Here is a 26984-nt window from a genome sequence, read left to right on the forward strand (position 1 = left end):
TTGGATCTTAGGAAAAACTTTTTCAGTAGAAAGGTGGTGAAGCACTGGAATGGGTTACCTAGGGAGGTGGTTGAATCTGCTTCCTTAGAGATTTTTAAGGTCAGGCTTGACAAAGCCCTGGCTGGGATGATTTAGTTGGGGATTGGTCTTGCTTTGAGCAGGGGATTGGACTAGATGACCTCCTGAGGTCCCTTCCAACCCTGATATTCTCTGATTCTATGATGATCACTGTGGTCCCTTCTACTCTTAAAATCTAGGAAACTTCTCACCCACATATGCCTCTCTTGCCATCGCCTCCTCCCCTCTCATTCCTTATGGGCCTACCTCTGCTTACTCTTCCCTTCATATCTTTTCTGCTCTCAGTTTTTTATCTTTCATTCTTCCCCTTGTTCATGGAATACCTCCTATTTCCCATCTGGCAAATGCCTGCCTTCCTTCCTTTCCTTCAATTTTCTCCTCTAAATCCATTTATGTGAACTCTTTATACACTGATCTCATCAGTAACACTGTGCCTGTGCCATCCTGTGTTTTGAAATGTATTTTATTATATAATACTGGTTTGAATTAGAATTTAAGAATGTAAGCACCATCCATCCTGTGCACTGCATGAAGCAGGGGTCCTGTGGAAATAGTGAACATGTAAGTAAAGACTGTATCATAATACATATGCACAGGGGGAACAAATTAAGGTTGCATAGGCAACCTTCATTCTGACATTTCCTAATTCCTTATTGCTTGACTTTGCAACTCCATTGTCATTGTTTTAACAAAAGGGTTCTGTTTGTAATATTTATAGACATATATACATTGTTCTTTTATTTTTTTTAAAATGAAATGCACATCAAGTGTGGAACATTTGTGCATGCAAAATGGAGAATTGTATCTTAGAAATGGGATATTTATATTCCAAATGGCCTCTTACTTAAACAGATGTGCATTTTGATATGCAGCTGATGTGTGCACAAATTTAGTCAGCCAGTTTGGAAAATTTGGTGCTAAAAATTGTAGCAATGGCTTAATTTAACTGTATCTCTCCTCTCCATCTGAACTTTATTAGAATATGTTGTACAGGTAGTCTCAGCACCAGCCAGCCCCTCCTAAAAGTTCTGATGTTTTTCATTGTTTCTTTATAGTTAATCTATTGCCAGAATGCCTACAGTCACAGCAGGTTACATCAAAACAAAGACAAAAGTGCACACTGGAACAATGCTGTCTCATTAATTTTTTTGGGGGGGGGAAGAAGGGGGGTAATGTTGAGAATTAATTATTTTCTCAGGCACAGTACTCATCATTGATGAAGTTCATCCCATGTGGAGAACAAGTACAAGACCTAAGCACTTTTTAATTCCCAAAATAGGACCCAAGTGGGATTTCAGTGACCATTGGCCTTGTGCTGGTCCTCTGCAGAAGACTGAATATCACCCAATATCCCCAGACAAAATAATTTGCCAGTATCATTTTGAAAATATAGTCCTAAGATTTTTACTCAGAACCACAGGCATGAAGGAGGCAAGCAATTGTGTCCTCCGGTTTTAAAATAACAACTTTTATCAAGGGAAGCCCAAATTGCTGTCCAGCCTCTTGGCTTATTTATGCAGAACTGAGGAGTATGGACTGAACACTGAGGGGAAACAAGCTGGCCTTCCTGCATGATAATGTGTTAATGACTAGGAACATGCTTGTTTGCACTCACACATGCAGTCACCCACACTGCCTTACACAATCTTTTATACATACTTGCACACACAAAAGCTAATAGTTTTCATAAACTAAAACCTAAATTCACTTACTAAAAAAAGTGGGGAGAGAGGAACCCCAAATGTTGTTGCTCAGATGCCATGTGAAACAAGATTTTGTTTTTTATTTTAAGCAAGTCAACCACATCATTTGCATCTCTTGCACCATTGTTGTTCCCGTCTGATTTTATGCTCTCACTTTCTCTGTGTGTGACTACTACAGCACTAACTTTGTGTCTACTAGAACCTGCATCAGCCTTTGCCAGAACCGCTCAGGGGAAATTGGAGGCATACATAACTTTTGTGATGAATCTACTTATCTTGTTCTGTCAGTGAAAATTATCTATGTGGACACATTAAGAAGACAACCACTGAGTCACAGAAATGAGATAATGCAAACACACCCAAAATAACAGAATCTGCTAAAACATATCTTAATCTGTAGCTTATTTTCCAAGAAATGACAACTATGTGGAGAAGATGGATCTTTGTCTACTATACCTGTCCTTGCAGCATTTGCCATCTTTGATTTGCCTCTTTGAAATGGAAGGAAACATTTTCATGGGCTTTGGTGGTGCTTAAAGAAAGGATGCCCTTCTAGTCCTTGTTCTCTCATTTGTCCTTTTCCTGATGTTTTTATCACAGTTCTACTTACTTGACACAAATCACATTCTCTGGATTAGCTATCAATTCAAAAGAGAAAAGAGAAATAAAATATGGAAATGGTTTGATTCTTTTAATTTTTGTGTGTGAATCTATTGCTTTTGAGTGGTGGTGGATTGACAGCAAAGGAGCTTGAAACAGCAGCGTGCATTTCCTCATACTGTTTTACTATGCTTCATTCCTGATCTGGAAAAGCCATATTTGTGGGTGAGAGGATAGTTCATTCTACATGGCTCATTCAGTCCTTGTCGTCTTTGCTGGGACTGCCATTAAGGTTGCTAATTACAGTAATGGGTTTGGATGTGGCTACTTTTGCTCTGGGAACTGGTCAAGCTCATTTGATATAGACCATATCATCTACTATCAGCTTGGTCTGGATATGAACCAAACCACCCACAGCCTTCCAAACCCCCCGCTCTCCCCCCACTTTTTTAAAAAAGAGAAAAATGGTTAAAATGTTTTTTGTTATATAGTGACCTAAACAAAAACAAAACAAAACAGAAAAATCCACCCCCCTTTTTAAAATGGGGTTCAGATGTGTTTTCACCAAAGCTTGCTTAATTTATTTTAATTGCGGGAACCTAAACCTGAATTTTTTAAGTGGTGCCTATTTATAGTCACCTGACTTAGTTACATTAGAAAGGATTTCCCTTATACTGCCTTGAGCTGCAAAGGTTTTATTTTTAGTGAAAAAGTCTATTTGGATATGGCTTACTCAAAAAGAACCTCATGGAAAACATACTTTCCTAATCTTACAAAATATTCAGCTCTTGCCATCTTGAAGTTTCCCCTCACAAGGTCTATAGAGCTTTTTGTAGCTTTCAAAGCTTTGATTTTACTGGAATAACAAACAAAGTGTAAGCCAACATTTTAAAGTTTCAGAAACTCTCCTGGGAACTCCTTCCTCCTGTGCTCTCTTCTCATCCAAGATGGCTACTTTGAAGAGGGTAGAGAGAGACTATGGCTGTCAGATATTTGAAAGAACAGTATCACCGAGGGTAATGTGTAGAAATGAAGCCAAACTATTCCTCTGGATGTAATTCCAAACTTTTGGGTGCCCAAATATAGATCCAAATATTGTGGCTTGGGACTGTCTCCAATAATTGGTGACTAAAAGCCATTCCTTTGTTCTTTTTACACACTAAAATATAGCATTTCATAGCTGTAAATTTGCACAAAAAGATTATTTATACTGAGCACATTTTAAAATTTCAAAAATGTTCAGAGGACTTCCATCTTCTTAAGAGTGCAGTCAAGATGGCTGACTCACAGCTTTAAAAGCTTCTTTATAGCACAGTATTTAACATGGTAGTACTTTTAAGATAAGGACACTTCTAAAAAAAGTTCATTTAGTCTGGTATATTCCAATCTCACGGTGCTGCCCCTTTGTACTTTCTATGACGGTTTCTTAGTCACTTGTATCCCTTAAGTGCAGAAACAATGGCTCCTTCCTTTAGCCTGCCTCCAATTCCCTCAGCTCTGGCACAGAGGTGAAGAATCATTGATAAAGATGTTCCCTTGCTCATTAGAAGGTTAGTGCCTGAGATGAACTTGGAAATCTTGAGCCTGTGAGTATCTCACTTAATCACGCCAACGGGAACTTCTCCAGCTAATTATTTGTTCAGCACCAGGGTTTCTGAGCTGTCATTTAACCATGCAAATGCCTGTTTGTGCTTGCAGTAGGGGTGGATGTGCAAATTTTGCAGGTGCCAAACTTAGATAATTTGTCCCTAAAATTCTTCTGACTCTTTAGGGCTAGATCAGATGTTTGCATTCTGTGTGCTCAACAGGCAGTAAATGTGGGAGAGCCATTCTCAGGGGAAGGCATCTGTGCCTTCAGTACAGTTCATATAAGGCACAAAGTGTGAGGGTTAAAAAAATTTCCAAACCCTTATTTGGTCTGATCTGATCACTCTTTGTGTGGCAATTAGAACTAAACATGGCCTTTAAGACTCAGCATTCATCTATGAATTTCCAGTTCTGTTTCAGGAGTCTCAAAATTAAAGTGAGAGCTAAAAAACCCACAAAACTTACCTTTACCTTATTTTTCGCCATTCTAACCTAAGTTTCCACGGAAACAGGGTTGAAAAAGCCGCTGGTAGCCAGCAGGCATCCAGCAACTGGGAGTGAGAACTCTCTTTTGTCACTTTTCACTACTGGCTGTCTGCTGAGTACTCAAAGTGCCAGTTTGCAAAGCCACCTAGGTTTGTAAAATCTGTACGACGTTCAATTTGAGGGGGAAATAATAAATTAACCAACTCTTCCCCCCTCCCTCCCCTTGGTTTGGCACAATAAGTTCCAGGAGGGTAAATTGGCTAATGAGTTCTGATCTGTTCAGTTACGCTGATACCAACATAGGCAGAAGCTTTGCCAGCCAATCAGATTTCTCCTTTCGTAATTTCCATTTTATAAAGTTGTATATCTCATTGTCATTTGTGTGTGTGTGTGTGTGCGCGTGTGAATGCTTATGTTGTAGTACTGTAATTCTTTGTATTGTAGGTAGGGTGACCAAATGTCCCATTTTGTGGCCCAGACAGTCCCTTTTTTAAGCCCTGTCCCGGCCATCCTTTGACTTTTTGGGGGCAAAAGTGGGGCTTTTGTCCCATTTGCTCCTACAACACAAATGCCCACGTCTGTGAAAAAAAAATGGGGTGTGGTGCACAGGAGCATGCGGGGGGCAAGCAGTGATGTCAGCCCCGCGTGGCCCCAAACCCACAGGGGGAGAAGGGACTCAGGCCAGCCCCACACGGTGTCCCTTTTCCCCTTTAGGAAATATGGTCACCCTAATGGAAGGGATATTTGTGTGTGCTTAGGCTGTAGTACTATAATTCTTTGTTTTGCAGGCTCCCATTTTTTGCATTACATAGGCCATGTACCCCCCTTTTCTTATATATACAGGGGACTGGTTTTCAGTGAACATATTATCACTGATTCAGGCCTGCTGAGAGCAATTCCAGGCCCCAGGGCAGAACAGTCCGTGGGCCCCCCAGGCATGCACAAGCCGAGCCTGAGCGGACGCGGTCTGCCTGACATTTGCGCAGTGCTATGCTTGTGCTGGCTGGTGCCCAGCAAGCTGCTGGCTGTGCTGCTGGGCGCGCTTTTCCAGCACGGCCAGGGCTTCCACGTGCCCACCCAGTAGGGTTGCCAACTCTCTAATTGTGCAAACTGAAAGACCCTTGCCCTGCCCCTTCTCTGAGCACCTGCCCCCTCCTCACTCCATGTCCTCCCCTCCATTGCTCGCTCTCCCCCACCCTCACTCACTTTCACCAGGCTGGGGTAGGGGGTTGGGGTGTGGGAGGGTGTGTGGGGTGCAGGCTCTGGGAGGGAGTTTGGGTGTAGGAGGGGTCGGGCTCTGGGAGAGAGTTTGGGTGTGGGAGGGGGTTCTGGCTCTGGCAGGGAGTTTGGGTGCGGGGTTTGGGGTCTAGGCTGGAGCAGGGGCTTGGGATGCAGGAGGGGGGTCAGGGAGTTAGCGCTTACCTCGGGCGACTCCCGAAAGTGCCCGGTACACCCCTCTGGCAGTGGCTCCTAGGTGGGGCACCGCCCCCGCAGCTCCCATTGGCCGCAGTTCCTGGCCAATGGGAACTGTGGAGTCAGCACTCAGGGTGGGGACAACATGTGGAGACCCCCTCCCCAGGGGCCACAGGCCCAGGGATGTGCCGGCCACTTCCAGGAACGGCGCGGAGTGAGGGCAGGCTTAGCCCCGCTGGGCTGCCATCAGGAGAAGGGGGCCCCCGGGCTCTTTTAAATTGCCATGGCTCTTTTAAATTGCCCCCTCCCCCCCCCCCCCCGGTCAGTGGGCCTGTGACTGATTCTCATTTAAATATCAGGAGTAGTGTGTGAATGGAAATGGCTTTTGACCAGAAGTAGAATAGAGCTGCTAGAAAACTGAGGAGTCTGTTTGGTCAAGACCCATAAAAAACAGATAAGTATGTACAAATGGACATAATCAGAACAGACCCTGGTTGCCTCCTTCAGCCCCCACCCCAGGTGTTTTCCCCATAAATGTTTATCTCCTTTCTTTCATGAATAACCAGAAAATGAAAAAAAGGGGAACAGAGTCTGTATAAAAAGAGAGAGAGCTTTGAATCTTTGCATAGGGTAATGTTATTATAAATGTTTCACAAATTCCAATGCTAATTACAGATTTTAATTGGGAGCAAAGTGCGGAAATTCTTCATGACAGCCACACAATACAGCCGCCTTCATAAACAAAACAGAACTTTGAACATATGTGCATTTTTGGCTATTATTAAATGTCTTAGAATTAAATAACTTATCACCTATGAGAGAATAGGTGTTGACAGAGTCAGTACTGGTGTGTTTTTAAGCTTGCCTAAGGCAACATAGCTGGCATTGAAGTTAAGCTTGGCATTCTTTCTCCCCCTCCTTTCTCCCTCAAGCCCAGGAGAATGCTCACTTCATCAATGAGACTTGTCTGCCAGACACAACAGAGATCCTTGAATTCACTACATTTATTTTGCGATTTTGTATTGCAGTCAGATCAACAATGCTTTGATTTAACTACATGATACACAGGTGTTAAGGGCCAAAACATACAGAACAATTCCAGTGGCTCTGGTTCAGAATATACTATTTTTTGGTGATCCAGTGATGAGAAGCTGTATAGACTGTCTTTATGTTTGAATAAAGATATAGTTCTTCAGCTTCAAGATTTCAGAACTAAAAAAGATGTATAATATTCAAGCATGTTTCAGTATTTTTGTATCTTCCTTTTAAAATGATGTGTATATACTTTAAAAAACAATTTTATATACCACATAACAATAATGTTAATGCTTTAAAAAAATCCAAAGATGAAAAATGTAAGTCTAATTTTTTTAATCTTTTTTTTCCTCTAGCGTTTTACGATGGGATAATGAGACAGATGTCTCTCAACTGGAAGGACATTTTGACATTGTTATGTGTGCTGACTGGTAAGTACATAAAAATCATAAAACTCATCTTAGAAAAAATAGCTTTGCTGGAGTAATTGTACTGCGTTGCTTGCTGATGGCTAAGCAAAGTCAACAAATGAAGCACAAAGCCACCTTAACCTCAACAAATTAATATTCATCTCCATGTGACAGTTATAAGGTAGTCTTCTATCACACAGTAACTTCTACCACATTATTTCCCAAAGATTGATTTTGAGAAGCATTTCCATTTTCTGGAATTGCCTCTGTTTCATGCTTGACGTATCAGTAAATGGACGACTTAGGCAAATTGCAAATAATTATGGCTCAGTGAGGAACAGTCTGGAGAAAAGGGAGTTTATCAACACAAACAGCTCAATTAGCTTACTTCTTAGGAAAGATCTGACTATTGATATAAGGGGATGAATATTTTGCTCCTCAGAAAATCTTTGCAGAGGAAAAAGATTTTCAAAATCTTTTTGCATCACATTCTGTTTCTTAAATCAATTCAACAACAGTATTGATAAGCATACACTGAAAATGATGGTCACATTATTACACAGGTAAATATTGTTAATAATAAGAGAATGCTTAGTACAAATTAGAGCACAATACTTAATTTGTGACTGAATGGTTTCATGTTAAATTCTAATATAGATTCTATTTAAATATATCAATAGATTTGGCTGTGGACACAGACCAATTTTTTATATTGACGGTGCAGATTCATCCTGTCCTCTGAGTGACTGCATGCCCACTTTCAAAACAGTGCATTCTTAATTATAAATGAAGAAAGCTAGAAAATGTAGGTGCAAGTTTCAGTTAAAAAGGGGGAAGATAATTTTAAAAGAAATCCTTCCTTACGTAATTCATATTTGTTTTTGATTCTTTAGATTGCCGTAACAGAATAAAAATGTTTCTATTCTGAGGCATGTAATTATTGTAAGAGTCCAAATTCTGAACATAATGACTTCACAGCATAGTTGAATTCCGCAGATTTCTGACTCTTACTAAGAAATAATTAAAAGGAAAAGGGGTGGAGGGGTGGAAGAAACTGTTTATTGTCTTTCTAAACAATGCACTTTTAAATTGGCTTCTCAGAAACATTTTCACTATGTTTGGTGGTGGGGCATTGCTTTTGTTTTTTTTAAAGAAAATTGTTGGGGGGGTTTTCAGAAAAAATATTGATTTTCTTTAATAAGGGGTAAAGAGTATTTATTCATCTTTCGTCCTTTATGGCTACCTATTTCTTGGCTTGTACTGAATGCAACAGTGCTTCCTTTCCCTTAGCATTTAATTTCATAAAAGTTCTTTGTTCCCAAAAAGGACAGAGATGGGTTTCTAACTAATCGCTGATAATGTGCCTCAGAGATGCATCATCTGATTAAAATAAGGAGCTAAACAACACCATATGATTTCAGCAAGTAATTTAGTAAATGCCTTCCTCACCAAATATTAGACTGGATACTCCAGGTTTCATTGCACAGATGAAGTTAATGCTGGGCAGGATTAGATCAGATTAAGTATGAAAGTCAGATCAGAGTGCTGGTGGACATGAGCAGGAGGGCAGTAGTCTTCTCGGAGGCTTAGACAAGGCTCGCATATGGATGTTCTCCAGATTATGTGGGTGAAGCAAGGTCTTGCCAAGAGATTTAGAGTTAAATTTGTTCTTCACACAAATATCAAAACAACCTGGCTGTGCCATCTCTTGTATTCTTGATACTCACACCATGTCATCCTATTTGTACTGGGGAGAATAGCAGAGGGAGCCAGACTTAAGTCATTTTTTCATTAATATTCTTGCCTAATACTCCACCCAGCCTGTTTGGAAATAGTGTACTTTCATTAGGAAACAAAGGATCATACATGACAGATAAAATCCTAATGCATGTTCAATCTCTGGGTTTTGTACATTCATTTTGAAGCATTTAAGATACAGGTAAGTGAATAAATATTTATAGATTTTTAATAAATAGCTACATGAGGGTTCATTTAAAACACAGATTTTTTATACACAAATTACCTTTATATTTAGTGCTCCTAGTGCCAAAATGCAAATATACACCCATTCTTTAATAAGCATGAAATCACTGTAACATTTCTCACTTTTTAAAAATCATTGATTCAATAACAGAAACTAATAATTTACCCAATATGTTACCAGAGTTAGTTAAAAAAATGTAGAATACATTTATCAAAATATCATCTTTTTATTTTCATGTTTTTCTCTCCCAAAGTAAAGAATCACCTCAGAATTGCTGGAGTTATTTTATTTTTCTGAGTTTTGGGGCTGCCATTCCAGAGGAAAAGAAATCACTTTCCATAGAGTTCTTCAGGTGACACCTAAAGTATGCAGTGATAAAAATAGATAGAATAGATTGCATTTAGACCTATCACATAGGTCACTGTCAGTCGATAAAATCTGGGATTAGAATAGAGAAATATAAAGTAAAAATCTGAGTTCAAATATTAGGTACATGGATAAAATCTATGTCTGGTTCTCTGAATAGCTAACCAGTGGTACTGCTTGATCCCATTTACATGAAAACAAGCTCTATTCATTCCAAACCCACACTGAGGTTCAAGTAAAAATATACATGATTACAACAAGCAGCAATTTGTTTATATTCTTAAATCATTCATATATTCATATATTTACATTCAAACATTCATAAACCTTCTGTGCAGGGGTGGAAAATAAGTTATTTCCCTGAACAGACAGCCTATTAGTTCACAGCTACATTTAGTAGCCCAACTTGATTATAAAATAAATAAGAGGCAAACTGTGAAAGCAAGTTAGTTAACCATTCAGGGTTTTGACAATAAAAATAGTTTCATGGTTCAGCAGTTCCAAATAATTTGCAAAATGTCACCTTTGAGATAAAAATAAGGGGAAAAATATTGGAGGGGCCATATCTGTGATAAAGATGCTCTTGAAAAAACATCAGTATACTGGAGTATTTTACTCTTGCGTCCCTAATCTCAGGCTCTTGTGGGGGAGAAGGGGACTTCTCAGCCCACAGGACTTTCAGTGGCACATGTCGTGGGGTGCAATAAATGCAGGCACAGGAATTGTAAAAGTGAGATTGAATAGAATAGAGGAGAGAGAAAGAGATGGGTCCACCCTGTACAGGCCACAAAGAAGACTCTTCTTAGGTTCTTGAGTGCCCCAGATTTCTGGACTTACTGAAAATACAGGATATATTATTTTCCTGATTAAGAAAAAATGAATGTGATGTTATTTTTTTTAATTAAATGTCAAAGAGAAACTTGGGGAGGGTGAGGTTGACGTCGGGGTAAAGGGAAAAATTGTTGGCCTTTCAATTTTCTGTTGTAAACAGCTATGATTGGACTATAGGTTCAGACTAAGCATATCGGTAGTCCCATCAAAATCAGTGAGACTATTCCTGTGTCTAGGCACATGCATAAGTATTTGCATGATGGAAGCCTAGGGGCCCAAATCCACATTCCTTTCACTGCCAAATTTCCCCCTGAAGTCACTGAGGGTTGTGATTCACTGGGAATGCAGGATTGAGCTCCAGTTACTGATTGACTTCATGACATTGGCGTGTACTATACTGTATTTAATATAAGAATTCCTTTCTACCGGAATGCAGTAAGATCTCTGTCCTTGAGTTTAGAGTAACGTGTCATTGTTCATTTTAAGATTACCTTTGTACATGCATTTCAATTGCAGTGAAATCTGATGGTGTGGAAATAAGAATTTTTTTACCTAATGAATGTTTTTCAGAGTATGACAGCTCTACAGTTGAAGCGGCGCAAAAAGATAAATGACTCTGTACATTAGGTGCTGCAAATGATTGCAAGTCATGTCTGAAGTACCATTTGTAAACTATCCCATTGTACTTAGCTTTTGCTGCATATGCTAAAGGAAAAGAGAGTTGACCTGATAGCCTATAAAATATAAACATATGCCCACTGTTCAGAGGCACTAGTAATACTAAGACCCAAAAAGATGGGATAAACCGTATCAGCCTTAACCTAGCTGAGAATTCTTTACTGTTTTTCTTTGTTGTAGCTTACCATTACTTCCACACAGTTTTTGTGTAAGCATTTTTTCTTGTTTTAATGGTAGGTTTTCATAAAAGGAAAACATTCAGAAAAAAAGAGTTGTTTTAAAAAAAGAAAAAGAAAAGATGGAGCTGACAAAGGTGGCCTATAATTCCATATAGATGTAATATAATAACCACACTGGCTAAGAGCCAGTAACCCTACTCCAGCTTCTTTACTGCTTGGACCAAACACTTCTGTCCTGACCTGTAAAATGCTTGTGTTCCTATCCTGGGTCTCTGCTATCAGAGACTTCCTATTACAGAAATCTGAGGCATTTTGTTTTGTGGACAAAAATTCATTAGGAGCTTGGTTAAGAAGACTATCAAACCACTGATGAGCTAAGCCAAATTTGAAGTGCAGTTTCCAGAAATGAAAGACAAGTGCAACAGACCAGCATATCACTTAATTCAGGGGTTCTCTGAATTTTTTTGGTGGCAGAATGTGCCACACTGACACTTTTTCCTAAAATTATTTATTTTTCCTAAAGTTAATAAAGTAATATGCACATATATACATCCAAATCATTGTAATTTATTTATGTAAGGTTTTGGGGTTTTTTTTGCAGACTCAATAATAAAAATAATGCACAGTTATTTCTACTCTTTACTGGATCTAACAGAATAGAAACACAAATAAGGTGCTTTGCACAGTTCTTGTCTTTTGTTTCTTTTGCTTTTTTTGGTAAAAGCGGTTGTCTGTACAATAATTCTGAAGTAAATTTAAAAATGCTTTGACATAATAGAAGTCCAAACAATAATGAAAACCGTATCTGGGTGGCTTGGGTCTGGGGAGGGGAGGCATGGCTGTGGCTGGGCCCGAGCTTCTCCGGGCAGGTGATGGGGCTCGGGGCTTTGGATGGACTGGAGCTTCTCTGGCTGAGGGGGCCAGGCACTCTGGGCTTTGTCCAGCCTGGGGCTCCTCTGGGCAGGTGTGGAAGGGACGGGGGGGTCTCGGGACTTCAGCCAGCCTGGGGTTTCTCCGGCCAAAGGGGGGGGCACTCAGGGCAGTGGGCTTGTGGCTCCAGTCACATGGGGGGGACAGAAGATCTCGGGGCTCTGGCTGCTGGGGGTGGGGAGTGGGGGCAGAAGGGGTGGAGTCAGGGGCTAGCCTCCCCAAAGGGGGGCTCCACCCACTGCCCATGCGTCCGCCACTCACCCCCTCACCCCTTCTCCTGCTGCTCACCTCTGGATCCCTCCTCAGTCCCCCACGCACCGCTTGCCTCCTCTTACCCCCCACCTGCTGCTCGCCTCCTCACTCCCCTGCCACAGACACCCTCCTGCCCACCAGCAGAAGCCCCAGTCACTGGGTGGCTCACTGCTCATGTCCTCACTCCCCTGCTCGCAGCCAGACCCCCACCCACCTTGTCATCCTGCTGCTGGCTCGCCACTCACCTTCCTTACTCCCCCGCCACTTACCCCACCGCTTGCCTCCTCCTCCCCCCACCTCCTCACTCCACCCCTGCTTGCCTCCTCACTCCACCCCTGCTCACCTCCTCACTCCCTCGCTTGCAACCAGACCCTTCCCACCCTCCTCTGCTGCTGGCTCACCGCTCGCCTCCTTACTCCCTTGCCACTCACCCTGCCACTTGCCTCCTCCTTCCCCCGCCTCCTCACTCCACCCCTGCTTGCCTCCTGCCACCTCACTCCATCCCTGCTCGCCTCCTCACTCCCTTGCTCGCAACCAGACCCTTCCCACCCTCCTCTGCTGCTGGCTCACCGCTCGCCTCCTTCCTCCCTCGCCACTCACCCTGCCGCTCACCTCCAGTCACTGGAAATGTACTAGTCCTAATGCCAGACAAAATGACCACAAACAGGATAGTGTGAGGGAGAGGGAATTGTCTCCCTCATTCCATCCCCAGCAGTTGCAATGTTCATAGGTGCAATTTTGGATTCACTCAGTGAAGAAAACTCACATGGCTACTTCTGAAGCTTTAAAAGCTTTGTTTCTCTTGGTGGTGCTTTTATGGCTTCAAAATAGTCTACAAGCTTTCATGCCTCTGACAAGCAATTCTAGAGGCATCCCACAAATTCTGTAAAATTCTGGAGCTTGCCATGCAGGCCCAACCCCAGTGTAGTCTGACTGAACCATACTTTACTCATTGAATCAGGAACACACTCTTCAGCCTCTCAGCCAAACAGTGAATTCTTAATTTACTGTATCTCCTCTACTGAATTCTAATAAAACCTTTAAGAGTGGGGCTAATGGCTGCGGGGATTGGTAACGGGAATTGATAGTTTTGTCACTTCTCAGATGCTCAGCCTCAGGAATTGTTCTGAATTTCACTACTGCCCGCAGCTCTATTTCTGCAGAATTTAAGCTTTCATTTTTTAAAAAGGACAATATTAGAAATTGAAGGCCTAAGGTATCTAAACTACTTATACAGTCCCCATTACAGTAGTATCTGGGCACCTCATAATCTTTAATGTATTTATCCTTACAACACCCCTGTAAAGTATGGAAGTTTTACAGATGTGGCACAGAGAGACAAAGGTTCAGGTTCTCAAAGGTATTTAACTCCCTAAGTTTTTGTCTACACAGTAATTAAATAGCTATGGCTAGCCTGGTTCAGCTTACGCCAGCTCATGGGACTGTAAAATTGCTGGGTAGACATTCTGGCTCGGGCTGGATTCTGTGTAGACATTCTGGCTCTGGATCCCACAAGCAGGGGGGGAAGGTCCCAGAGCTTGGGCTCCAGCCCAAGCCCTAAAGTCTACACAGCAATTTTTAGCCCTGCAGTCCGAGCCTGTGAGCCTGAATCAGCTGACCCAGGCCAGCTACAGCTGTGCTGTGGGTCTTTTATTCCAGTGTAGATGTACACTTTGTAACTTTCCCAAGGTCACATAGAAAGACTGGGGCACAGCAGCGAATTGAACCCAGGTCTCATTCCCAGGTCCCTAATCACTGGATCATAATTCCGCTCTATCCTTCCTCTAAATAAGGCACCCAAATACTAATATAACCTGATTTTCAGAATGCTTGGCACTTCTAGAAATCAGTCCACTTTTATGTAGGTACATAACAGATGTGAAAGTTATGGCCAAAGTTCCTAGTGCTGAGAGTTTGAAGAAAACTCTTCATATGTGAACTGATTCAGGACTGTCTGCCTGTATCTCCAGACACAGAAGTAATGGCTCTGAAAGCTTTGTGAACTGCTCCCCTTCATCGCAATGGGGTGTTGACTCTGAAACCTAATAATGATTTAATGTCAACATTATTAACTATGTTATTATTGATAATTTTAGCAGAAATATCTAGCTATTCTGGGATTGTGGACAGCGTATGGGGTCAGAGATGGTGTCTGAGTACAGTGCCATCATCTTTTATTATCTTTCCTGCACCCGCTCTAATTTTTCAACTGTTGTAACCATTTCCTCCTGCAGGGAGTTGGATGGAACTTCAGTGAAGTTACTGAAATTAGTAGAAATTGTTGAAATTGTGAGGAAAAAAATAACATTTCTGTGACCTGCTTGACACAGTTCTTTAGACAGGAGCCTTTCATATCTAGGTCACTGATATGAATGCAGGCCAGGGTAGTAATTACTGAAAAGCATTACCATCTGATGGCCATTCATGGGCCATGGGAATTGCACTTGCAGTCTCAGTTCATCTCTAATACACAGCTATCTACAGATATCCAATATGAGTGATTGGCACCCTTTTTGGCTGTCTCAACACATATGCTAATGAATTAACGGGCATGCAGAATGAAGTACCTCTCAGCTTTAGGGGTAGTCCCTCCAGAACAGTGCTGAAGCACATTGGTAGCACCTTTTGGGGAAGCTGTCTTTGCTGTACCCATTCTGTGGGTAAATAGAAGACTCCAGTCTTGAGATATGACAATTCTGCACTGACTTTCTTTGCTCTATTTGAACAGTCCCTGTCACAATGGGGCCCTGGCCTCTAGAAGCTACTGTAGCATAAATAAATAAATTAAATAAACTGACTATAAATATTTTAAAAGAAAAGGGGGAAAACCCATGAGTAGGACACTAAATGCAATGTAAAGTAAACTTAAAAAACAAACCAACCCTCTACTTGGTAGTCAGACCTTTCTATACAAAAGAGCATGTGAAATGCTAACCTTGCATTACAGTATATTGATCCTGATTTCTGATATCCTAGCTATTAAAAGACAAGTGTATATGATCAGTGAATTCCTGTCACATAAAGAACTCTTTCATGCCAATATTTTGGCTTTAGCTTTAGATAACATTTATTGCAAGCTTCAGTTATGTTTGTTTGTTTGTTTGTTTTCTATTAAAAAGTACATGAATTGGAAGGCAATTTAGATCTCAGTTTCTCCTTTTCAGTATTGTGTAAACATACGTAATTAGCCTTGTATTTATCTGCATTAGTATCATTAGAATTGAAAACCCATTTTAATCTGGATTCTGTTCTCTTCTCAATGTCAGCCTGTTTCTGGACCGGTACAGAGCTAGCCTTGTTGATGCAATAAAGAGATTACTCCAACCCAGTGTAAGTATGTTTCTATTTTCTCCTGAACACTGGCTTCAGAATAATTAGTCTGTGCACAATGATTGAGGGAGTAATGGAATGGCAGGATTAATGTCATGTAATACTTTAATACTTATTATGTCCAACTTCAATTGAGTCTTCTAATCTATCAGATTCTTTCCTAATCATAAACTAGGAAACTTCTTATACTTGGCCTTCTGATAAGGAACACAGTGGGTAGTAAAATAAATGAAACCGCTTCAAAGATAGCATGAGATTATTTTTATCAAAGCGTTTCTTGAGTATTTTCCTTTGATAACAATGTCTTCATATTAAAGTAAAAGTATAATATTGAAAGTTTTTATGTTAGCTTCTGTCATTTATAATCCCTTCAAGAGTAACCTTTGCCACTGTGTATATATTTATTGTGAAGGAACATTTTTCTTTTCATTTCTGTTTATATTAAATGAATAAAACCCTTAAATATATCTATAGCACACAACTTGTTTTCTTCATGAAATAAGCCATGTATTTACATATTATAAATGTTAGGGAAAATTAAAGCGAAGCACTGTATGAAATGCTACACACATTTCTACATTTATTTATGTGGGTGAGGAAATTGCTCTGTATATATAAAAGCTTAGTCTACCAGACTGTTATACTAAACTATGAAGACGTAGAATCAAAAGGAGGAATTAATATGCATATACTTAAAATAAACTTTAATCTCAAGAATTAAAAGCCTCAATTCTACAATTTAAAATATATATGGTGAATGCTTTCCATAGGCATTCAAAACATGATCTAACTGCTTGCATTTAACGTGCTAATCTTCCATAAGAGAAACCTCCCATTTTAACATGAAAACCAATGCATGTGAACAAGGCTTTTTCTAAACTGTATTTTAAAATCTCTATTCTGCTTATTTTTTCATATTACAAACAATTTCTTCTATTAAAAAATAGACACATAGACAAAAACCTGATAAGACATAAGAAAGCGAATAATTTTAGTCGCGTAAGTAATCCCATTCACGTCTAAGCGTGACTGGGGTCCTATTCTTGGCTTTGTCACAGACTTCCTCAGTGGCCTAGAGCAAGTCACTTAGGACTAAATCGTTGTACTGCATATAAACCAGTGGGGCTGTGTGTCCAGGAGCAAAGGAGGAATGTGATCACAGTGAAACCATTGGACTGGCTGTAATATGAGCACTCCCTACCTAGTGAGGCCAGATCTGTTGGTGGCATGGAAGGACCATTGCTTTGTCCTCTCCCTTCCCCTTCCGGGGAAGCTAGCATTGCTAGCCTTAGTGTCTGGTCCCTGCATGGGTGTACAAAGTAAGGGGCAGGAGCTCTTTTTCCCCTGCTTCCCTAGGTTCTGGTCACAGTGTATCCCTTAACCTCTCTCTTTGTGTCTCAGTTTCCTATGTATAACATGGGGATAACACTACTTACCTCAAAGGGATGTTGTGAGGTTTAACTCATGATGAGTCCAGTTCAGCAAAGCATTTAAGCATGTACTTAACCCCATTCCTGTTCAGCAAAGCACTTAAACGTGAAATCTCAAATTCCATTGAGCCAATGGGATTTTTACACATGCTGCATAGGGAAGAACAGAAGCATGTGCTTACATGCTTGACTTAGTCATCATTCTAAACAATGTTATTTACATGAAAAGAAAAACAAAATGAACAATTGATTCTTTCATCAGTTATAATAGCCCTAAAATATGTAGTTTCATCAGTACTGTAGCCCTAAAATTCTTTCATCAGTATTGTAGCCCTAAAATATAAGTCTTATGCACTAGCTACCATGGAATTTCACAGATTTTCTTTAAGTTCAGTATTACCCTTTCTCTTAAGTCCCTTAAATTAATTAGTCTGTTTCAACCAAGAAAACCACCGTATACTTAAAAGTTTATGTGTGGCCAAGCTGATAAAGACTCAAGCCAGAATTACATCAACATGGAAAATAAGAACCATCTTTAATAGTGTCCAGGTGAACCAGCAGCACAAATCAGAGATGCAAGAGTTTCATGTTGTATGTTAAGCCATGTATCATCACATCATTCCTTCTATAGCTTTTAATAAAGGACTTCAGGGAGAATAATGGACAATAAAGCTAAAATGAAAATTGAGGTAAGCACAAAATATGGGTATCCCTATTAAGCTGACTGGAGGGGGAATTCAGCATAAGCAATAAATCCTAATTTACCTTTTAGAAAAACTATTTTCCCTCCATTTTTGAAATCCCCTGGCACTTCCTGGTTCATTAAACACATCCCAAGATCCCTCATTCTTTGATAATACTTATATTAGAAGATTCATGGTATCTATCATTCACAGAATGATGCATTCTGGGACAACTTTAATATTGTCAAGAAATACCAGCAGATTCCATGGGGTGGGAAGGAGAATGTTTAAAAAAAATCAATAGTTTTTGGATGATAAACCATATAGACTAACATAAACCATAAACTCTCACAAAAATCCTTTCCCATACTTGGATCCAGATGGTAGTCCCTTTTGTCTATTTGGAAATGAGAAACTACAATGAAGAGTCATAGATAAGGCACAAGGGCACATAATAATTATACAATAAATTATTTCCTTGCTGTTGGAATTCAGTTATAAGAAGGACATTCTGTACATTGTAGCAGAGGGAAAACCAGAAACAAATTTGAGAAGGAGTTTGATCAGCAAATTGAGTTCCATACAGCAATGCTACATATTTTATAACCAACTTCTCACTGATAATAGAATACTTCACAAGTGGCTGTGTGACACCAATTCCTTAGCAACACAGATGTCAGGCACTGGAAGCCAAGGATGTAATGTAAACTGGCATTATTCATACTTAAATACTATCTTTAAACTGCAACCAACAGGTTGTCTGTCAAAGTCTGATTTAGAGGGCTTGGGTATAAGTAGGGTACACCAAGAAAAGCTACAGATTTATGGGTGCTACAATATTGAAAAGCCAAAGAAACTGCATTGCTGCAGAATTGTTAAGAATTCAGGAATCTTGTAGAATTTATGATATTTTACTTCAGAAACTAACCACAACTTACTGCACGATTTCAAACCCCCTGGTTATATCTAAAAACACTGTGAATGTAAATGAATTAGCTCAGGGCATAATTCTTCTTTACACTAAGGTCACTTTGCACTACTCTGGCAGTGTAAAGTGGCCACAAATTACATTTACACTCACTTTAAAGCCCTTTAGCTGTGCCAGAGCAGTGTAAAGTGGTCACTGTGTGACTGAGAATTAGGATATGTCTATACTTAAAATGCTACAGTGGCTGTAGTCCACCTCCCCAGACAATGATAGCTAGCTCAAGGGAAGAATTCTTCCATTGACCTTGCACTGTCTACACCAGGGGTTAGGTCTGCATAGTTGCATCTCTCAGGGGTGTGGATTTTTCGCTCACAAGAGATATAGCTTTGCTGATGTTAGTTTGCAGTGTAGACTAGCCCGTAGGCTCTCAGTTTTTATGTTGGCAAATTTCTTTTGAATTGATAGGTTTAAATTTAATGCCAATAAATGGCTTTATTTTACCACTTTTTTTTGCTTGCATTGAAATATGTTTTTAATTTTACTGTCAGAACATTTATTGACTTGTAAATTTCCTTTATAACATTGCAGTTATTTAGGCTCTGATCCAGCAATGGTCTGTTCCTGTGGACTCCCAGTGAAGTCCATGGAACTCTATGTCAGTGTAAGGTTCTGCCTGAACAGAGCAGGCAGGCTTGGGACCTTAATAACTAGTGACAAATAAACCAGTAATTAGTTACAGGGACAGTCATCTTGAAAATCACACTTCTGTCTTGTTTTTATCTGCTTGCATTACAGTAACACCTAAAATCATTATAACTGAAAGAGATTAGAGAGGCGGAAGTATTTTTTCAATTTTTCACTTCTTGCATTTGCTAGCACTTTGATCCTAATTTAGGAAAACATTTAAGCAAGTGCTTCACTTTAAACTCACTTCTTGAATTGGGGTCTTTGCATCTAACCAATTTCCCTTTTTCCCCTATATGATCAGTGAATTCCCATTGTTGTTTTTGTTTAGGAACAGCAGAGAGAAAAACTTTTTTTTTTTTTTAAATTAGCAGGACGGCTCAGGTCATTTCATCTGAAGCTACTTTTTAACCCATTTTTTTAAGTTGCCTAGATTTCAAGATTGTAGTGTCCTTTTAATAGACCAAAGAACAAAGTTGTTATTGGTCTAACAAAGCAATTAACCACAATACCTATTTGTTTTGAAGGGATTATTCTAGTTATAATCCTAATCAATGATTTGTTGTAGCATTTATCAGTTAAGGACCAGATGCTCAGCTAGAGTAAATTGGGATAGACCCATTGAAATCAATTGAGCTATCCTGATTTACACCAGGGGAAGCTTTGGCCTGAAAAGTCAAATGTACCATGATTTAGATAAAATGTCATTCACATTTTTGAAGTTTTAATGTATGGTACAACTTTTCAACCCAATTCAGATAGGTTTTTAATATGGTGTTTAGTTCTAGTATGTTCATTCTAATATGTTTTTTTGGATTTAATTTGAAAGGGATTAGTCGACATAGAATGTGAAAGGAATGTCTTCATAGAATGCTGAGTCTAATTTTAAACTGTACTGATAACATTATTGTGTGAGTATTGCATTCTCATAAAAATTGCTGGAGTGTGGGCTGAGGGAAACAGTATGTTGGGGCCTGGCTCTGGCCAATCCTCCATACAAGAGGTTCCGCATTTCTTTCCATGTGTCAGCTAGCGTGTTCTGCGGTCAGCAGGCTCAGACCCTGAGTGGAGGAAGTGCTTTGCAAACAGTACCCCAATGGTGAAGGACCTCAAGAAGATAAGAAGTTCCAAAGGGTGTCCCTGTCTTCTGTAACATGGAGCATTATCAGGGTGGGAAGATCTTCAGTTGAAGACCCCCCTTAAGAGAAGACTATTTAGATGTGTGACATTGAAGAGGGTCGTGTGATGCTAAAATGTTAGGAAGGTTTGGCACATTTCACTCTGATTGTGCATTTCCTTTTGTTTAATGTTTTACTTCACAATCTGGGCTCATATTATGATCTAAACTTTGCTAGGGCAATTCCACTGACTTTCTCTGCACCCAGTTACACCTTATTATTAGTCATGGAATAATAGAAAAAGTGTCAAAAGACTTCTTCGGTCTACTTGCCCATCTGTTTGCTGATTGAGGATTATTCCTTACAGTACATTTTCTAGTGCACTGTCAGATCTAATATGAACTCTCTCTAAAGTTGGGGCAGTCACTCCTTAATTTAGGAGACTATTTACTGTTTTGTAGACCTCACTGTGAGGATGCTTCCTTGATATCTGACCTAAACATTCCTTTTCCTAATTTCATCCCCTTATTCCTACTTATGTCTTAACATACCATGCTAAATAATTCCCTCCTTAGTATTTACACCCTTTAAATATTTGTAGACCTCGTTCTTGTTCATCTTAGTTGTCACATAGCCTAGCTAACTATTTATCAGTCCCTCCAGCCGTTCCCCTCACCACCACTACACCCTCCTTCGAGTTTCTGATAATGTGGTTCCCAGAACAAAATCCAGTATCAGGGTTGCCTACAGTTGTAGAAAGAGAGGAAGAATAGTCCAGGGGCTAGGGCACTAGCCTAGTCCATAGGAGACCTGAAGTCAAGTCCCTGCTTTGCCACAGACTTCATGTGTGACTTTGGGCAGGTCACCTCGGCTCTCTGTGCTTCAGTTCCCCCCTCTGTAAAATGGGAATACTTTAGGGTGTTAGAGGATAAATACATTAGAGAATGTGAGGTGCCACATAGGTACTTTAGCTGTCTAGATAGATAGAACCTTCATTTCCATGATGTGCTGTCTCTGAATATGTGTTTATACATCTCAAAGTTACATGAGCCACATTACACTGCAAGCACATATCTAATTTGATGTCCACTATCACCATTAAGTATCTTTCAGTGTTACAGCTTTCCAGGATCTTTCCATTCTCTTGAATTGTTCTGACCACTTTTTCCCCCAGACATAACTAGCATACATTTCTCAAGCTGACTATCAATTTGTTATGTCCTGTTCATTTTTCTGACTTATCTAGATCTCCATTTATTATTTCGTTGTCTCCTTGGTGATTACTGCACCCACCTCGCAATTTAGCATCAACTGTGAATTTCATTAACATGCTCTTTAACCTCCCATTAGTATCAATGTTAAATAAAACAGGACCTACCACTGAACCTTGTGGCACCCAACTAAATAGCTTCTTTCAATTCAATACATTGTTATTTAATGTTAACATTTGTTTAGAGTCATTCAGCCAGTTTTCATTCCATGTGACAGAATTCATATTGAGCCAATCTGAATTAATTTTGCAAGCAAGATTTTAAGAGATGCTTTAGCAAGTGTCATAGCCTCTGGACTAAAATTTAGTGTTGCTGTGGGGGCGGAGGAAGAGTGTCTAAAATCCATCACATCAGAGTAAAGTCTTGTGTGTTCTCTTCATACAAAAGGATGAACAAAAATTTAGTTAATGGACCTTCTCGTATTGCCCGGACATGAAAAATGGCCAGATCGTCTTGAATGATTCAACATTTCTGTGCATGAACATTTTTGTTGGCAGTTTTGTTGTAGCCTTGTTGGTCCACGATATTAGTGATAAAGTGAGTGAGGTAATATTTTTAATTGGATCAAGCTCTTGAGCTTACACAGAGCTCTTCTTCAGGTCTGGGAAAGGTCCTGGGGACTAGAGATCCTTTCCAAGACCTGAAAAAGAGCTCTATATAAGCTTGAAAGTTTGCTGCTTTCACCCACAAAAGTTGGTCCAGTTAAAGATATTACCTCACCGATCTTGTCTCTTTGTATGAACAGTAAGCTGTGTTTGAAATATGGTTTGCAGATATTGGGCCAAATTGTTGAGGTGCACAGGTGATGTAAAGTACATATTTTTATACAAAGATTGAGTCTGATTCTCCTCTAACTTCTGCTGGTTTTACACTGTTGTAATTCCTAATTTAACCAGATATAAGAGAGAGGAAAATCAATCCCGGTGTTTGTATGATGCCTTGCAATCAAACAGATGGATTTTGCTAGTGCAATCAAACAGATGGATTTTGCAATGTATGTATGTGATAAATGATTTTTCTGTGTTTTATTTAAATAACATAGAGTAACAGGTATTGTGTGAAAAGGATCAAACTTATTGCAATTGGCCATTTTCGGATTAAAATGTTTATTTGCGGCCTTCTATTTTGCAGTCCTTTAATCAGAGAAATCATGCACATTCTGAACAGTTAGATTTATGAATAGTATATAAATGCTTTTCCCAGGGAAAAATTACTTTTTCAGCAGGAATATATTAAAAGATTACTCAGGGTATGTTATATCTGGTTCCCTTCCAATTTTAAAAATGTGTAAATTCTCTTTTTAATGTTCTAGGGGAAAGCAATGGTATTTGCTCCACTCAGAGGGAATACTTTAAACCAGTTTTGCAATCTAGCTGAAAAAGCTGGTTTCTCTGTCCAAAGACATGAAAATTATGATGAACATATTTCGAACTTCCACTCCAAGGTTAGTTTTCTGCTTGTGTTAGATAACACTTTAATCCGCATTGCATTTTGAAGAGATCATGGTCCTTTTGGCAGGTAACCTAAATGTTTGATTAAAGTACTCCTTAGGTGTGCTGTTTCTGAACAGCTATTTGGTATCTGATTATTTTGTGTGGTAGAACCATCCTTTATCTTTGCCTCTCTAGAAGAGTTTTACAGAAGCATCTCCTGTTTACCGTTTTTATATAACCAGTCTTTTTATTCAGTAGAGTCTAATTTATGGGATCCATTTCTTATTTTTATTTGTTGGTTAGTCACCTATATATATCTGGCAAACTAACATTTACATTTTAATAAAAAGCTTGCAACTTTTAACTAGGTTAAATACTGAAATAAATAGAAGGTGAATGTCTAATTGTATCATATCATAACTTAAATCCTTATCTCTGGTTGCTTTATGGCTGGGTCAGTTGGCAGCTTCAAACTGCTAAATCTCATACAGAATTTCACAGTTGTGGGGTTATATGTCAGATTGAGGCACTACAAGATTTAGGTCAAAAGCACTTATCTGAGCGTGGTTTCTAAGCTTACTTACATAAAGCTACTGTTATCAGTCTCTTTTTTTATTATTTATAGGTGTAGGGTAATACAGGACACAGAAACGAAGGTATTTCATAAAAAACTTTTTAGGAATCTTATTTTCCAGTATACATGCAGCAGTGCTTATCAAAATCATATTATTACTTGCATTTTTTAGATCACTATTTCATACCTTAAAGAAATCCACTGTGGTGGGCCCATTTGACCTCAGATATTACTTTTAACCCCTCACAGTTTTGCAAGTATTTCCCGTGCAAAATACAGGCCTTCTCAGAATTTAATCTTGATTTCCTTGTGGGAAAACAGCTACATGTTTTAGATACGTACCCCTGCACCATAACATAGGAATTAGATTATATTAGAAATATATATGCACATGATATTCTAAAGGAAAAGGTCAAAGTACTTTCTTTGATTGTGTAATTTTCACATTAATAAACTTCTCCTGTCAAAACTGACTAGCTACATGTACACAAAATCACATAATTTAACGAAATTGATGCAGTGAGCCTGATTATTGTCGCACTTACATCAGCCTGTTTTACATCAGGCTAACTTAACTGACTTCAGTGGAGTTACTCCTAATTTACATCAGCATCAATGAGATCAGAAAATCAGGCCCAGGGTCATCCTTCCCAGCCATCAACTAGCACTTTTTCTTCCGCCGTCCCCTGGAAAGGGATGCAGTTTTTCTCCCATTGTTTCATGGTGGGCATAGTTTTTCTCCCTTTGCTCCCTGCACCCAGATCTCCAGCCAGGACATCTGGGAGAAAGAGCTGTTGGTATCTTCACCCAGCAATTGGCTCACAAATGAAGTGACTTTTTTATTCCGCTGTGAAATGCAAACATATTTTATCTCTCTTTCCTTTTCTTCTGGTGTGAGGAAAGAAAATCCTAGGGACATTTCACTGCATGGGTGCATTCTAATATGTGCTCTACCTCGTGCCACAGGCTAGACACAAGAATAATATTTTGTTTATTATTATTTATTAAATTATGGGTGTCTTTAACCTCATTTGAAAACATAAGAAATATAAACTTCCAAACTGTTTTTTTTTTTAATGCACTTCTTGTGTTGCACATTTTTGTGCTATTTAAGAGAGGGCCTCTTCAGTATTTGCTGATGTCCAAATCCTGATCTCTCTTTCTGTCATCATGATATCTAAGTACAAAATGCCTCTCTGCCAAAGGGCTTTGTGTAGGGAATTACATAACGGTTCAGGGATGAAATTCATCCTCCTTTCCTCTCTCTCGTCCCACCCCCATGTACTCGTGCTCAAAATTGGAGGCAAGGCTGGGAGTGCCTGTGCAACCTGGCCAGGGCCACTGGGTCAGCCTGTAGATGGAGGTCTGGTGGATCCATGTAGTTCACCTTGAGACAAGGTCCACACCTCCTGCATGCCCATGAGAGCTAGTATAGAGCTTGGCAATATGGTACAGAGAGAGCTGTGGGATCTTCCTTCAAGCCTCTTGGCTTTCCAAGTCTCCTAACTCAGTGGAAATGTGATGATACATCTGTTGTATTTCTGTCTTCCTTAAGCTCTGGGAGTGAGCGCCAAAGTTGGCCCTAAGACAGCATTGTTTATCTTTTACAGCGCAGTCGTTACAAATAGCAAACGGATTTTTGCTTCCTTTTCATTCAGAGGACAAGAATATCAACTGCTTCGGGTTTCACTGCTGCCTCTAGCAAGATGGTGCATCGTGTCACCTGAGCAAATGGGAACATAGTCTCCTTGCGTGCGATAAATGAAGGCAAACACAGTTACCTTTCACAGAATATATACTGAAATGGCAGTGTATAGTTATAAAATATTGTATACAGTGGGCCAGATTCCCAGATAGAGCTATGCTGATTTATATCAGCTGAGAGTAAGGCTTGGTTGTTTACTTTTCTAGTTTTTATAATCTAAGAAAACCTAAAATTCAGTGCTCATTTTCACACAAAATATGGGTAAATCTCTCCCATAATTTAGACAAGACCATTAAAAAAAAGGCCCTGGAGGGTGTGGTAGATTAATAAGCATCTTCCTGAAGACAGAGTAAATTATAGAGAAATGACGAGCCAGAAAAAAACTGTTAATTATCTCCATGTAAATCAAAAACACTCTGTTTTAAAGAAGCAAACATTTTTGCAGAGTATTGATCCAATCATTGAACTGATGTTCTTTTTGTCACTTGAACCTTTGTTGTATTTTTACATTCATGCTTAAAAGTACAGTTTAAAAGTTTTGCATGTTTAGCAGGAATCAGTTTTCTTCACATGTGTCTCCTTCCAAACCTCATCTTTCCCAGGATGAGTTTGCTCCCAAATGAAGGATAGGCGTTTTCCTTCAGGCTTCATGTTATCCTCTTATCCCTACTGTTTTGGAATAGAGCGTAACCAGCTGGAGAACTGTAAGAAGCCTGATAATGCAGCTATTTTCTGCTGTCCCGTCTTAATCTTGTTACACAAATGGTCATGAAGAGATTCATGAATTTTAATTTTGCCCTCTGTATTAGTGCCTCATGTCACTCATACACAGCTGCCTTCTATGGGGAGTTGTTCACCCCTCCTCCTACAACAGGGGGAAAAATTAGTTACAATCTTGGCAGTAGAGCAAGTATCAAAAAAAAAAAAAAAATCTCCACAGATTTAGGCAACCACCCATGAAGCTGATTAACAGTCAGTGATCAGGAGGAACAGCTTTGCCTCTTAAACTTTTCACCTCTCATTGTTAGCTGTGAAATTTTATTTCCGTTAAAAAGCAAGCCTGTAATCAAAACTGTGCCATTCTACACTTTATGCCAGTGCTTTAGTTAAATTGTACCCACATCACGGAATCAGCCTGTTCAGGAGGCAAACAGCATAAGGTAGGGGTATGTTTCTGAAACATTGTTTTTTAATTTGTACTTGCAAAGAAAGACAAATACTTTTTACCTATATTCAGGCTAGTTGGTACATAACTATGTCACCTTGAGAATATTAAGTACATAATTTATGTTCTAT

At 39.5% G+C, this 26984-nt stretch overlaps 1 protein-coding gene across 1 annotated transcript in view; it reads left to right on the forward strand.

The window, feature by feature from the left end:
- Positions 1-26984, forward strand: part of CAMKMT (calmodulin-lysine N-methyltransferase) — a 342413-nt gene that overhangs the window by 310270 nt on the left and 5159 nt on the right. The window contains exons 8-10 of the mRNA XM_073339105.1: positions 7259-7333; positions 15799-15862; positions 23289-23420. Of these exons, the coding sequence (XP_073195206.1) occupies positions 7259-7333; positions 15799-15862; positions 23289-23420 (271 nt within the window). The remainder of the gene's footprint in view (positions 1-7258; positions 7334-15798; positions 15863-23288; positions 23421-26984) is intronic.

This window comes from Lepidochelys kempii, chromosome 3 (assembly GCF_965140265.1).
Source record: "Lepidochelys kempii isolate rLepKem1 chromosome 3, rLepKem1.hap2, whole genome shotgun sequence".
In the NCBI taxonomy this organism is placed as follows: domain Eukaryota; kingdom Metazoa; phylum Chordata; order Testudines; family Cheloniidae; genus Lepidochelys; species Lepidochelys kempii.